Consider the following 16,382-nt stretch of genomic DNA (forward strand, 5'->3'; position numbering starts at 1 on the left):
GGCAGGACAGTGGGTGATGTGATGGTGATTTCATAATAAGCCAGAGGCCATTATCATTCCAGCCTCCAGGAGAGTGTGGCATACTGGTCAGAGACCCACCAGAGAGCAGACGCTTGGTGGTGCCCATGGCTCAATCTATAATTGGTTGAAGCAGGATTTGATTCCTGCATAGTGTCATGACGTTGCCCTCTTTGAGTACAGCGAGCACCATCCCCCTCTGCAAGCCGACTTCAGTCACCAGTTCATCCGACACATTGGTGTGGATAGCTTCCGGGTTAAGCGAGCAGTGTGTCAAGAAGCAGTGCCGCTTTGCTGGGTCGTGTTTCGGGGGACGCATGGCCCTCCACCTTTGCCAATTGGATAGCATGAAATTGGGAAGACAGAAATATAAGCATTGGCTCAACCACAATATTTAATCTAATACAGGATTAAGGAAATCTGGCTATATGTTCAACCATTAAGGTCTGCACATCACAAGGAACATATAGTACATCCCAACATGTATGTGCCTTCACTGCCTATAAAATGGCTGGGTTTAAAACAAGGCCAGATCCTTCTTAGCACTGAGAGAAAATAGAACTGAAATCCCACTGCCGAAACTTCCTGTAGAGTCCTGAGCCTTATTATCTGAGTGACTAAAATGTCCCGGAGAGAATGTGAGAGCATGGGAAATAAAGATGGATTCTCTCTGTGTCATCATCAGTGCTTCTTAGCACTTAAAGAGGAAACCGAGATAGAAATAGTCAGGAAGGGCCTCACAGTGTAAAGTAGTGGGCACATGAAGGGAGACAGAAGGAGGATGGTTCTTTGTTCATCGGGAGCCTGGGGGATGGGGAGTAGGATTGGGGGGGTTGAGAAGAGAGGGCAATCTCAGCAGTATAATTGTAGAATCTAAAGCTATCTAAAGCTAGAAAGCTATTTGTATTTGTCAGATGCTTTGTGACGACCCTCCCACTCTGTCTGCCGTATTCTGTCTTTGTTCTTGTTTCCTTATTAGGATGCCGGTGGGCGGAGTTGAGAGGGTCGTCAGCTACATGGGAAACACCTGGGCCAGGTGTCTCCCAGGATAAATAGACCTCTTCCACATTCATGGAGGAGACTCTCTCCATGCAGACACCTTTTCTAGATTGTGTTGTGGTTCTTGGTGGCCTTTTGTTTGTTTGCTTTGGCACCTTTCATCACCCTGCATTATCACATTCATGCATGCAAAACACTCACTTACACTACTGATTACTGATTACACACACCATTGTATATTATACTTAGTTGCTTTAGTTAATAAATACATATTTTGCTACTCCTTATCTCCACGTTGTCTCCCTTTGTTACGGGCTTTGAGCCGGTTCGTGACAGTAAACAACAGCTGTAGACTAACAGTGAAATGCTTACTTACGGGCCCTTCCCAACAATGCAGAGAAAGAAAAACACAAGGAATAAATACACAATGTGCAATGATAACATGGCTATATACACAGGGTAACAGTACTGAGTCAATGTGCAGGGGTATGAGGCAATTGGGGTACAGTATATATGTTTATATATAGGTAGGAATAAAGTCACCAGTCAACAGTCATCAAATCAACAGTCATTGCGTCTGATGGACTTGGTTTCCATGCCTAGCAGCTAAAACGGACACATTGGGAGTCATGTCGGTACAAAGCACGAGAACAATGTCTGGTTGGACCAGCCTCCCTGAGTGTACATTGGAAGCAGCACACACAGAGACAGTATCTTGGACCATGACCACACACACAGAGACATTTTCTTGGACCATGACCACACACACAGAGACAGTTTCTTGGATCATGACCACACACACAGAGACAGTTTCTTGGACCATGACCACACACACAGAGACAGTTTCTTGGACCATGACCACACACACAGACAGAGACAGTTTCTTGGATCATGACCACACACACAGAGACAGTTTCTTGGACCATGACCACACACACAGAGACAGTTTCTTGGATCATGACCACACAACACACACAGAGACAGTTTCTTGGATCATGACCACACACACAGAGACAGTTTCTTGGATCATGACCACACACACAGAGACAGTTTCTTGGACCATGACCACACACACAGAGACAGTTTCTTGGACCATGACCACACACACAGAGACAGTTTCTTGGACCATGACCACACACACAGAGACAGTTTCTTGGACCATGACCTGGCTGTGACTGCAGACATTATCACCATCACACAGTGGGTTTGGAGGGGGCTGGCTGTGACTGCAGACATTATAACTATCACACAGTGGGGATGGAGGGGGCTGGCTATGACTGCAGACATTATAACTATCACACAGTGGGGATGGAGGGGGCTGGCTGTGACTGCAGACATTATAACTATCACACAGTGGGGATGGAGGGGGCTGGCTATGACTGCAGACATTATAACTATCACACAGTGGGGATGGAGGGGGCTGGCTATGACTGCAGACATTATAACTATCACACAGTGGGGATGGAGGGGGCTGGCTATGACTGCAGACATAACTATCACACAGTGGGGATGGAGGGGGCTGGCTATGACTGCAGACATTATAACTATCACACAGTGGGGATGGAGGGGGCTGGCTATGACTGTAGACATTATCACCATCACACAGTGGGGTTGGAGGGGGCTGGCTGTGATTGTAGACATTATCACCATCACACAGTAGGGTGGAGGGAGCTGGCTGTGACTGTAGACACAGACAGTGGGGGGGGTGAGAAAGACAAAGTAGTCGGTCTACTGGACCCACCAGGCTGTGAGTGTTATACAGAGAGTCATCAGCTGTATGGTTATGTAGTGTATGGTAATATAGTGGTAACGTAGAGGTAATGGGAAACATAGAGGTAATATAGTATTGAGACTGCAGTGCTACCCACCAGGCTGTCGACCCCTCCCAGGGTATGATTGGTGTTGTACAGGGAGTACGTCAGCTGGTACACCCCATCGTTGGTCTCGCTGTTGCCATAGAAACCCACTCCCACAGCAGCGCTGCACAGAGCGAGAGACAGGAAGGAAGGCAAAGGTTAGCTTTTGTAGCTTTTGTTTGATAAATTAAAAATTACAAAGTAAAAAAAAAACAGTACCAACGACTGATCCAATGAATTGATCCAATGATGGTCGTAATGTCTGGGGCGGCAGGGTAGCCTAGTGGTAAGAGTGTTGGACTAGTAACCGGAAGGTTGCAAGTTCAAATCCCCGAGCTGACAAGGTACAAATCTGTCGTTCTGCCCCTGAACAACCAGTTAAGCCCACTGTTCCTAGGCCATCATTGAAAATAAGTTTGCTTCGTTTAAAGGAGGGTATATGAATTACGGATCTTCCTTTAAAGGAGGGTGTCTGAATTACAGATCTTCCTTTAAAGCAGGGTGGTTGAATTACAGATCTTCCTTTAAAATGAGGGTGGTTGAATTACAGATCTTCCTTTAAAGGAGGGTGGTTGAATTGTGCTCTTATGCTATCTCAATGGTTTAACTATTATAACCAAATCAATGGAGGTCCATGACATTTTAGCCATTTTTGATTCTCCAGATACAGTACCAGTCAAAAGTTTGGACACCTATTCATGCAAGGGTTTTTCTTGATTTGTACTATTTTCTACATTGTATAATAATATTGAAGACATCAAACTATGAAATAACACATAAGGAATCATGCAGTAACCAAAAAAGTGTTAAACAAATCAAAATATATTTTATATTCTTCCAAGTAGCCACCCTTTTCCTTGACAGTTTTGCACACTTTTAGCATTCTCTCAACCAGATTCAACTGGAATTATTTTCCAACAGTCTTGAAGGAGTTCCCACAAATGCTGAGCACTTGTTGGCTGCTTTTCCTTCACTCTGCAGTCCAACTCATCCCAAAACATCTCGATTGGGTTGAGGTCGGGTGATGTTGGAGGCCAGGTCATCTGATGCAGAACTCCATCACTCTTCTTCTTTGTCAAATAGCCCTTGCACAGCCTGGATGTGTCCTGTCCTGTTGAAAAACAAATGATAGTGGGACTAAGCCCAAACCAGATAGGATGGCGTAACGCTGCAGAATGCTGTTGTAGCCATGCTGGTTAAGTGTGCATTGAATTGTAAAGTAAATCACTGACAGTGTCACCAGGAAAGCACCACCACACCTTCTACTCTAGGCTTCAAGGTGGGATCCACACATCTGGAGATCATTCGTTCACCTACTCTGTGTCTCACAAAGACATAGCGGTTGAAACCAAAAATCTCAAATTTGGACTCATCAGACCAAAGGACAGATTTCCACTGGTCTAATGTCCATTGCTTGTGTTTCTTGGCCCAAGCAAGTCTCTTCTTATCATTAGTGTACTTTAGTAGTGGTTTCTTTGTAGCAATTTGACCATGAAGGCTTGATTCACACAGTCTCCTCTGAACAGTTGATGTTGAGATGTGTCTTCACTTGTGAAGCATTTATTTGGGCTGCAATTTCTGAGGCTAGTAACTCTAATGAACTCTAATTTACCAAATAGGGCTATCTTCTGAATACCACCCCTACCTTGTCACAACACAACTGATTGGCTCAAACACACTAAGAAGGAAAGAAACTCCACAAATTAACTTTTAACAAGGCACACCTGTTAATTGAAATGCATTCCAGGTGACTACCTTATGAAGCTGGTTGAGAGAATGCCAAGAGTGTGCAAAGCTGTCATCAAGGCACAGGGTGGCTACTTTGAATAATCTCAAACATAAAATATATTTTGATTGGTTAAAAGGGCTCAAATGCCGTTAATGGGATCGATTTGACAACAGCCAGTGAAAGTGCAGGGCGCCAAATTCAAACAGAAATCTCATAATTAAAATTCCTCAAACATAAAAGTATTATACACCATTTTAAAGATAGACTTGTTGTTAATCCAACCACAGTGTCCGATTTCAAAAAGGCTTTACATCGAAAGCACACCATACGATTATGTTAGGTCAGCGCCTAGTCACAAAAAAATTTACTCCTCTCTTTGGCTGGAAAATGGCTGTAAAAAAAAGCAGAAAGAGATAAAATGTATCACTAACCTTTGATGATCTTCATCAGATGGCACTCATAGGACTTAATGTTACACAATACATGTATGTTTTGATCGATAAAGTTCATTTTTATATCCAAAAATCTCAGGTTACATTGGCGCGTTACATTCAGTAATGTTTTGCCTCCAAAACATCCAGTGATTTTGCAGAGAGCCACATCAATTTACAGAAATACTTATCATAAAAGTTGATGAAAGATACAAGTGTTTTACATAGAATTAAAGATACACTTTTCCTTAATGCAACCGCTGTGTCAGATTTCAAAAAAGCTTTACAGCAACAGCACACCATGCGATAATCTGAGTACAGCGCTCAGCCACCAAAACAAGCCATACAGATACCCGCCATGTTGTGGAGTCAACAAAAGTCAGAAATAGCATTAGAAATATTCATTACCTTTGATGATCTTCATCACACACTCCCAGGAATCCCAGTTCCACAATAAATGTTTGTTTTGTTCGATACAGTCCATATTTATGTATTTTTGTTTGAGCGTTTAGTACACTAATCCAAATGCACAAGCCGCGAGCACAAAGTCCAGACAAAAAGTAAAAAAGGTTCCATTGCAGTTTGTAGAAACATGTCAAACGATGTATAGAATCAATCTTTAGGATGTTTTTATCATAAATCTTCAATAATGTTTCAACCGGACAATTCCTTTGTCTTTAGAAAGGAAAGGGAATGGAGCTCGTGCTCACGGTCACACGCGATCAACAACTCATGGCTTTCAGCCAGACCCCTGCTTCAAACAGCTCTTATTCGCTCCCCTTTCACAGTAGAAGCCTGAAACAACGTTCTAAAGACTGTTGACATCCGGTGGAAGCATTAAGAAGTGCAACATGACCAAATTTACACTGTATATTGAATAGGCATTCACTTGAAAAACTACAAACCTCAGATTTCCCACTTCCTGGTTGGATTTTTCTCAGGTTTTCGCCTGCCATATGAGTTCTGTTATACTCACAGACATCATTCAAACAGTTTTAGAAACTTCAGAGGGTGTTTCTATCCACATCTACAATCAATAATATGCATATCTATGGTTCTGGGCCTGAGTAGCAGGCATTTTACTCCGGGGACGCTTTTCAGCCGAACGTGAAAATACTGCCCCCTAGCCAAAAGAGGTTTAAACACTTTCTTACTACATGATTACATATGTGTTATTTCATTGTTTTGAAGTCTTAACTATTATTTTCTACAACGTAGAACAACCCTTGAATGAGTAGGTGTCCAAACTTTCGACTGGTACTGTACATACTTTATATCTGGATTTAGTCGTTTAAGTTTACACTGAAAACGCATTACCATAATAATAATAGTTCTAATAATGTAGTCCACTCTCATACAGAAAAACAGAACTACGCACTATCATAATACGTTTTTCTGTATTAGTCCAGGCAACCTTAGATTACTAACGTGCAGTGGGCTGAAATTCATTTCACTGTCTGTAAATGTCCTCTTTCTCATCTTCTTGTAGTTTGTGTTATGGACATGAGAGTACTGTTCATGCCACAAGCAGTGGTTCCCCTCTTAGTAACCCTCCTAATATGTTATCTTCTCACTACCCTGCATAACGCTCTCCACCACACTAACACAACTCAACTGCTGTGGATATAAACCTCTCTTAGCCTCTTGATTATTGGATCCTCTTCCTCCTGTTATGTCTGGTCCATTAAAGTGCTACCAGAAGAGGATCACAGGTCCAGTGGTAGAAGGGATGTAGGGACTTCTAGGCTCGGAGGGAAACTTCAACCTTCCTCACAATGCGTGTCCCTGTATGCGTCCAAAATTCAACACTATTTGCTATGGGCCCTGATCAAAAGTAGTGTACTGCATAGGGAATACTGTAGGCTGCCATTTTGGAAGCTTTATGTGACTGAGTCCTCAGTGGAGAAGCTTCCTCTTCACAGTCTGTCTCCCACTTCCTTGGGAAATGACATTACGATTCTGTCCCTTGCAGTGTTATCCTGTGCTGTTTAGTAAGGTAACAGTAATGTGGGTAGGGCAACTAGGACTCCCACACAGCGCAGAGTGAGAGACATGTAGTATATCAACAAATTGGTGAGGGCACTAGAACAGTCTGCAGCACCCAGCCTCACCCTACTAGAATCTGAATTCAAATGTATACTGATGACCTGGTGCTTCTGTCCCCAACCAAGGAGGGCCAACAGCAGCACCAACATCTTCAGCACAGATTCTGTCAGACCTGGGCCCTGACAGTAACAAAAATAATGGTGTTCCAAATAAGGTCCACTTGCCAGGACCACAAATACAAAGTCCATCTAGACACCATTGCTCTATAGCACACAAAAAAACTACAAATACTGTACCTTGGCCTACACATCAGCACCACAGATAACTTCCACAAAGCTGTGAACGATCTGAGAGACAACACAAGAAGGGCCTTCAATGCCATCAAAATAACATAAAATTCGACATACCAATTAGGATCTGGCTAAAAATACTTGAATCAGTTATAGAACCCATTGCCCTTTATGGTTGTGAGGTCTGGGGTCCGCTCACCAACCAATACCTCACAAAATGGGAAAAACACCAAATTGAGACTCAGCAGAATTATTTATTTTATGTTTATTTATTTTCCCTTTTGTACTTTAACTAGTTGCAAATAATATGACATTTCAAATGTATTTAGAGACAGGGGTGGAGAGAGAAAGAAAGAGAGAAAGAAAGGGGATGAGAAAGGGGATGGAGAGAGGGGGGATGGAGCGAGAGTAAGAGGGGGATGGAGAAAGAGAGCGAGAGAGAAAGGGAATGAGAGAGAGGTGATAGAGAAAAGGGGGGATGAGAGAGAGAGAGGGAGAGAGGGGGAAAAAAGGGTTGAGAAAGAAATAGGAGATGAGAGAGTTGACAGAGAGAGAGAGGGGATGGAGAGAGAGGGGATGGAGAGAGAGGGAGAAAGGGTATGGAGAGAGGGGGGGTGGGGAGAGCGAGAAGGGGATGGAGAGCGAGAGGGAGTGGGACGGAGAGAGGGGGGTGGGTGGAGAGAGAAGGAGAGAGAGAGGAGACAGAATATGCATCTCTCACCATGAATCAAGTACTGATGATGCATTATCTTATGTCTGTGGGGTGTCTTTACTCTTTACACACCAAAACATTAGCCCGGTATCAAGAACATACCGTCGGGAATCTGCCTCCTTTCATGTTCCTGTATTTAAACAAGCTCTATGAAGTTAGAAACACACAAAGTCTGCATCCCAAATGGCGCCTTACTGGATTTATAGTGCACTACTTTGTTTACTGTAAAGAGTGCCATTTAGGACGCACTCAGAGAAACCTCAAAACATCCAGGAAAGAAATAAGTACAGTCTAGCAGATTAAAACAGCCTGAGGAAATAGGTCTATCTTTTGAAGCGCTGTATCTGAAATATCTCTTGAATCATTGTCATTAACAGGAGGATGGTATGGCCTGGAGAGAGAGAAGAGGGATGGAGGGAGAGAGAGTTAGTAAACTCAGCAAAAAAAGAAACGTCCCTTTTTCAGGACCCTGTCTTTCAAAGATAATTCATAAAAATCCAAATAACTTCACAGATCTTCATTGTAAAGGGTTTAAACACTGTTCACAAGGCAGGCAATACGCTCAACCTCATCTTTACTAGATGCTGTTCTTCCACTAACCTCATTGCAACTCCCCTCCAAGTCTCCGACCACTACCTTGTATCCTTTTCCCTCTCGCTCTCATCCAACACTTCCCACACTGCCCCTACTCGGATGGTATCGCGCCGTCCCAACCTTCGCTCTCTCTCCCCCGCTACTCTCTCCTCTTCCATCCTATCATCTCTTCCCTCTGCTCAAACCTTCTCCAACCTATCTCCTGATTCTGCCTCCTCAACCCTCCTCTCCTCCCTTTCTGCATCCTTTGACTCTCTATGTCCCCTATCTTCCAGGCCGGCTCGGTCCTCCCCTCCCGCTCCGTGGCTTGACGACTCAATGCGAGCTCACAGAACAGGGCTCCGGAAGGCCGAGCGGAAATGGAGGAAAACTCGCCTCCCTGCGGACCTGGCATCCTTTCACTCCCTCCTCTCTACATTTTCCTCCTCTGTCTCTGCTGCTAAAGCCACTTTCTACCACTCTAAATTCCAAGCATCTGCCTCTAACCCTAGGAAGCTCTTTGCCACATTCTCCTCCCTCCTGAATCCTCCTCCCCCCCCCCTCCTCCCTCTCTGCAGATGACTTCGTCAACCATTTTGAAAAGAAGATCGACGACATCCGATCCTCGTTTGCTAAGTCAAACAACACCGCTGGTTCTGCTCACACTGCCCTACCCTGTGCTCTGACCTCTTTCTCCCCTCTCTCTCCAGATGAAATCTCGCGTCTTGTGACGGCCGGCCGCCCAACAACCTGCCCGCTCGACCCTATCCCCTCCTCTCTTCTCCAGACCATTTCCGGAGACCTCCCTTACCTCACCTCGCTCATCAACTTATCCCTGACCGCTGGCTACGTCCCTTCCGTCTTCAAGAGAGCGAGAGTTGCACCCCTTCTGAAAAAACCTACACTCGATCCCTCCGATGTCAACAACTACAGACCAGTATCCCTTCTTTCTTTTCTCTCCAAAACTCTTGAACGTGCCGTCCTTGGTCAGCTCTCCCGCTATCTCTCTCAGAATGACCTTCTTGATCCAAATCAGTCAGGTTTCAAGACTAGTCATTCAACTGAGACTGCTCTTCTCTGTATCACGGAGGCGCTCCGCACCGCTAAAGCTAACTCTCTCTCCTCTGCTCTCATCCTTCTAGACCTATCGGCTGCCTTCGATACTGTGAACCATCAGATCCTCCTCTCCACCCTCTCCGAGTTGGGCATCTCCGGCGCGGCCCACGCTTGGATTGCGTCCTACCTGACAGGTCGCTCCTACCAGGTGGCGTGGCGAGAATCTGTCTCCTCACCACGCGCTCTCACCACTGGTGTCCCCCAGGGCTCTGTTCTAGGCCCTCTCCTATTCTCGCTATACACCAAGTCACTTGGCTCTGTCATAACCTCACATGGTCTCTCCTATCATTGCTATGCAGACGACACACAATTAATCTTCTCCTTTCCCCCTTCTGATGACCAGGTGGCGAATCGCATCTCTGCATGTCTGGCAGACATATCAGTGTGGATGACGGATCACCACCTCAAGCTGAACTCCGGCAAGACGGAGCTGCTCTTCCTCCCGGGGAAGGACTGCCCGTTCCATGATCTCGCCATCACGGTTGACAACTCCATTGTGTCCTCCTCCCAGAGCGCTAAGAACCTTGGCGTGATCCTGGACAACAAACTGTCGTTCTCAACTAACATCAAGGCGGTGGCCCGTTCCTGTAGGTTCATGCTCTACAACATCCGCAGAGTACGACCCTGCCTCACACAGGAAGCGGCGCAGGTCCTAATCCAGGCACTTGTCATCTCCCGTCTGGATTACTGCAACTCGCTGTTGGCTGGGCTCCCTGCCTGTGCCATTAAACCCCTACAACTCATCCAGAACGCCGCAGCCCGTCTAGTGTTCAACCTTCCCAAGTTCTCTCACGTCACCCCGCTCCTCCGCTCTCTCCACTGGCTTCCAGTTGAAGCTCGCATCCGCTACAAGACCATGGTGCTTGCCTACGGAGCTGTGAGGGGAACGGCACCTCAGTACCTCCAGGCTCTGATCAGGCCCTACACCCAAATAAGGGCACTGCGTTCATCCACCTCTGGCCTGCTCGCCTCCCTACCACTGAGGAAGTACAGTTCCCGCTCAGCTCAGTCAAAACTGTTCGCTGCTCTGGCTCCCCAATGGTGGAACAAACTCCCTCACGACGCCAGGACAGCGGAGTCAATCACCACCTTCCGGAGACACCTGAAACCCCACCTCTTTAAGGAATACCTAGGATAGGATAAAGTAATCCTTCTCACCCCCCTTAAAATATTTAGATGCACTATTGTAAAGTGGTTGTTCCACTGGATGTCATAAGGTGAATGCACCAATTTGTAAGTCGCTCTGGATAAGAGCGTCTGCTAAATGACTTAAATGTAAATGTAAATGTTTCCCATGCTTGTTCAATGAGCCATAAACAACTAATGAACATGCACCTGTGGAACGGTCTTTAAGACACTAACACCTTACAGACGGTAAGCAATTAAGGTCACAGTAATGAAAACTTAGGACACTAAAGATGCCTTTCTACTGACTCTGAAATACACCAAAAGAAAGAGGCCCAGCATCCCTGCTCATCTGCGTGAACGTGCCTTAAGCATGCTGCAAGGAGACATGAGGACTGCAGATGTGGCCAATAAATTGCAATGTCCGTACTGTGAGACACCTAAGACAGCGCTACAGAGAGAGCGCTACAAAAAGTTCTCTTCTCTGACGAGTCGCGGTTTTGTCTCAACATGGGTGATGGTCAGATTTGCGTTTATCATCTAAGGAATGAGCATTACACCGAGGCCTGTACTCTGGAGCGGGATCGATTTGGAGGTGGAAGGTCCGTCATGGTCTGGCGTGGTGTGTCACAGCAACAATCGGACTGAGCTTGTTGTCATTGCACGCAATCTCAACGCTGTGCGTTACAGGGAAGACATCCTCCTCCCTCATGTGGTACCCTTCCTGCAGGCTCATCCTGACATGACCCTCCAGCATGACAATGCCACCAGCCATACTGCTCGTTCTGTGCATGATTTCCTGCAAGACAGGAATGTCAGTGTTCCACCATGGCCAGCGAAGAGCCCGGATCTCAATCCCATTGAGCACGCCTGGGTCCTGTTGGATCGGAGGGTGAGAGCTTGGGCCAGTCCCCCCAGAAATGCCCGGGAACTTGCAGGTGCCTTGGTGGAAGAGTGTGGTAACATCTCACAGCAATTACTGGCAAGTCTGGCGCAGTCCATGAGGAGGAGATGCACTGCTGGTGGCCACAACAGATATTGACTGTTACTTTTGATTGTGAGCCCCCCCCTTTGTTCAGGCACACATTATTCAATTTCTGTTAGTCATATGTCTGTGGAACTTGTTCAATTTGTCTCAGTTGTTGAATCTTGTTATGTTCATACAAATATTTACACATGTTAAGTTTGTTGAAAATTCTCTCTAAACTCTTGAAAAAAGAGTTTAGAAGTCCTCTTAATTCAGATAAACCAGATAAATATCTGGTGGCCATCAGACAGAGACTAGATTGTCTCATGGGCCATACGAAGTGATCTAGGACCAGGTCCCTTCCGTCCGTCAAATCTTATTCATTATGATCTAAAGGGCAAAACTGATTCTAAATCCACACTCCTACTCCACATACGGCCCCTGGCCTAATTTGACTGAGTATGTGCATAGAAAATGTCTGTGGTCCTGTCATGTCCATGACGCACAAACTGGAAAAGAGGATGAGCGAGAGGACATTCAGAGAGAGATTCAGCCTCTGGCTAAAGAACTCCATCTCCAACTTCTACACATGCATTTCTCTTTGTGTGTGTGTGTGTGTGTGTGTGTGTGTGTGTGTGTGTGTGTGTGTGTGTGTGTGTGTGTGTGTGTGTGTGTGTGTGTGTGTGTGTGTGTGTGTGTGTGTGTGTGTGTGTGTGTGTGTGTGTGTGTGTGTGTGTGTGTGTGTGTGTGTGTGTGTGTGCGTGCGTGCGTGCGTCCGTGCTTGCACGGGTGTATATAAGTACTCTTTAACTTTGATTAGATCATAGTGACGCATGTTCTCTATGGCAGGGTCAAGAGGGATAGAGATTTAACATTTACCATTGTAGCACACATGATATGCCAGCCAGACAGAAAATGACTCATTGGTATTATGTATGCACACACTTCCCCTGGGGTCCTGTTATGGATCATTTCCCCTGGGGTCCTGAGACGGATCGCTTCCTCTGGGGTCCTGAGACGGATCGCTTCCCCTGGGGTCCTGAGACGGATCGCTTCCCCTGGGGTCCTGAGACGGATCGCTTCCCCTGGGGTCCTGAGACGGATCGCTTCCCCTGGGGTCCTGAGACGGATCGCTTCCCCTGGGGTCCTGAGACGGATCGCTTCCCCTGGGGTCGGATCATTTCCCCTGGGGGTCTTAAGACGGATCACTTCCACTGGGGTCCTAAGCCGGATCGCTTCCCCTGGGGGTCCTAAGACGGATCGCTTCCCCTGGGGGTCCTAAGACGGATCGCTTCCCCTGGAGGTCCTAAGACGGATCGCTTCCCCTGGGGGTCCTAAGACGGATCGCTTCCCCTGGCGGTCCTAAGACGGATCGCTTCCCCTGGCGGTCCTAAGACGGATCGCTTCCCCTGGGGGTCCTAAGACGGATCGCTTCCCCTGGGGGTCCTAAGACGGATCGCTTCCCCTGGGGGTCCTAAGACGGATCGCTTCCCCTGGGGGTCCTAAGACGGATCGCTTCCCCTGGGGGTCCTAAGACGGATCGCTTCCCCTGGGGGTCCTAAGACGGATCGCTTCCCCTGTGGGTCCTAAGACGGATCGCTTCCCCTGTGGGTCCTAAGACGGATCGCTTCCCCTGTGGGTCCTAAGACGGATCGCTTCCCCTGTGGGTCCTAAGACGGATCGCTTCCCCTGTGGGTCCTAAGACGGATCGCTTCCCCTGTGGGTCCTAAGACGGATCGCTTCCCCTGTGGGTCCTAAGACGGATCGCTTCCCCTGTGGGTCCTAAGACGGATCGCTTCCCCTGTGGGTCCTAAGACGGATCGCTTCCCCTGTGGGTCCTAAGACGGATCGCTTCCCCTGTGGGTCCTAAGACGGATCGCTTCCCCTGTGGGTCCTAAGACGGATCACTTCCCCTGTGGGTCCTAAGACGGATCACTTCCTCTGGGGGTCCTAAGACGGATCACTTCCCCTGGGGGTCCTAAGACGGATCACTTCCCCTGGGGGTCCTAAGACAGATAACTCCAACACAATGCAAAAAAGTAAATATTTGAGTTCATATCTGACTACAAAGCAAATGCATACCAGATCTTACATCGCCTGAAAATGTCTTTAACATATCAGCTAACCACATATGATACAGCCATCTGGACAGTCAATGATGTGGCATGCAACCATTGGTTGATGCAAAGCCTGCACATCGAGTCGGGCAAGAACTATCCTCAATGATGGCCACTATACTACAAAACTCAGTTGATGTAGACAAAATCCACCCATAAAAGTCTTATCCAAAAATAAATAATAGTTGCGCATAAAAGCTGTACCAAAAATAATAATTTTTGTTCAGGGAATTAACAAAAAACTATTTTAAAAAGCTGTAGTCTGAAAATGGTGGCACCGGGATCCTCATCTCTCCCAAGTGGTCATTCTCTCTTTCTCCCCTTACCCATCTGTCTATCGCCTCCTTTGAATTCCATGCTGTCACAGTTACTAGCCCTTTCAAGCTTAACATCCTTATCATTTATCGCCCTCCAGGTTCCCTCGGAGAGTTCATCAATGAGCTTGATGCCTTGATAAGCTCCTTTCCTGAGGACGGCTCACCTCTCACAGTTCTGGGAGACTTTAACCTCCCCACGTCTACCTTTGACTCTTTCCTCTCTGCCTCCTTCTTTCCACTCCTCTCCTCTTTTGACCTCACCCTCTCACCTTCCCCCCCTACTCACAAGGCAGGCAATACGCTCGACCTCATCTTTACTAGATGCTGTTCTTCCACTAACCTCATTGCAACTCCCCTCCAAGTCTCCGACCACTGCCTTGTATCCTTTTCCCTCTCGCTCTCATCCAACACCTCCCACACTGCCCCTACTCGGATGGTATCGCGCCGTCCCAACCTTCGCTCTCTCTCCCCCGCTACTCTCTCCTCTTCCATCCTATCATCTCTTCCCTCCGCTCAAACCTTCTCCCACCTATCTCCTGATTCTGCCTCCTCAACCCTCCTCTCCTCCCTCTCTGCATCCCTTGACTCTCTATGTCCCCTATCCTCCAGGCCGGCTCGGTCCTCCCCTCCCGCTCCGTGGCTCGATGACTCATTGCGAGCTCACAGAACAGGGCTCCGGGCAGCCGAGCGGAAATGGAGGAAAACTCGCCTCCCTGCGGACCTGGCATCCTTTCACTCCCTCCTCTCTACATTTTCCTCCTCTGTCTCTGCTGCTAAAGCCACTTTCTACCACGCTAAATTCCAAGCATCTGCCTCTAACCCTAGGAAGCTCTTTGCCACCTTCTCCTCCCTCCTGAATCCTCCGCCCCTCCCCCCTCCTCCCTCTCTGCAGATGACTTCGTCAACCATTTTGAAAAGAAGGTCGACGACATCCGATCCTCGTTTGCTAAGTCAAACGACACCGCTGGTTCTGCTCACACTGCCCTACCCTGTGCTCTGACCTCTTTCTCCCCTCTCTCTCCAGATGAAATCTCTCGTCTTGTGACGGCCGGCCGCCCAACAACCTGCCCGCTTGACCCTATCCCCTCCTCTCTTCTCCAGACCATTTCCGGAGACCTTCTCCCTTACCTCACCTCGCTCATCAACTCATCCCTGACCGTTGGCTATGTCCCTTCCGTCTTCAAGAGAGCGAGAGTTGCACCCCTTCTGAAAAAACCTACACTCGATCCCTCCGATGTCAACAATTACAGACCAGTATCCCTTCTTTCTTTTCTCTCCAAAACTCTTGAACGTGCCGTCCTTGGCCAGCTCTCCCGCTATCTCTCTCTGAATGACCTTCTTGATCCAAATCAGTCAGGTTTCAAGACTAGTCATTCAACTGAGACTGCTCTCCTCTGTATCACGGAGGCGCTCCGCACTGCTAAAGCTAACTCTCTCTCCTCTGCTCTCATCCTTCTAGATCTATCGGCTGCCTTCGATACTGTGAACCATCAGATCCTCCTCTCCACCCTCTCCGAGTTGGGCATCTCCGGCGCGGCCCACGCTTGGATTGCGTCCTACCTGACAGGTCGCTCCTACCAGGTGGCGTGGCGAGAATCTGTCTCCTCACCACGCGCTCTCACCACTGGTGTCCCCCAGGGCTCTGTTCTTGGCCCTCTCCTATTCTCGCTATACACCAAGTCACTTGGCTCTGTCATAACCTCACATGGTCTCTCTTATCATTGCTATGCAGACGACACACAATTAATCTTCTCCTTTCCCCCTTCTGATGACCAGGTGGCGAATCGCATCTCTGCATGTCTGGCAGACATATCAGTGTGGATGACGGATCACCACCTCAAGCTGAACCTCGGCAAGACGGAGCTGCTCTTCCTCCCGGGGAAGGACTGCCCGTTCCATGATCTCGCCATCACGGTTGACAACTCCATTGTGTCCTCCTCCCAGAGCGCCAAGAACCTTGGCGTGATCCTGGACAACACCCTGTCGTTCTCAACTAACATCAAGGCGGTGGCCCGTTCCTGTAGGTTCATGCTCTACAACATCCGCAGAGTACGACCCTGCCTCACACAGGAAGCGGCGCAGGTCC

General features: G+C 47.5%; 1 protein-coding gene across 4 annotated transcripts in view; it reads right to left on the reverse strand.

Annotated features, from left to right (window-relative positions):
* The window catches only part of LOC124038594 (protein tweety homolog 2-like), a 157,146-nt gene that overhangs the window by 83,583 nt on the left and 57,181 nt on the right, over positions 1-16,382 (reverse strand). For all 4 annotated transcript variants that reach the window (XR_006839379.1, XM_046354643.1, XM_046354644.1 and 1 more), the window contains one exon: positions 2,886-2,997. Coding sequence is in view for 3 of the 4 variants with exons in the window: in XM_046354643.1 (XP_046210599.1) it covers positions 2,886-2,997 (112 nt within the window). In the remaining variant the exon portion in view is untranslated. The remainder of the gene's footprint in view (positions 1-2,885; positions 2,998-16,382) is intronic.

Source organism: Oncorhynchus gorbuscha, linkage group LG06 (genome assembly GCF_021184085.1).
Source record: "Oncorhynchus gorbuscha isolate QuinsamMale2020 ecotype Even-year linkage group LG06, OgorEven_v1.0, whole genome shotgun sequence".
Taxonomy (NCBI): Eukaryota; Metazoa; Chordata; class Actinopteri; order Salmoniformes; family Salmonidae; genus Oncorhynchus; species Oncorhynchus gorbuscha.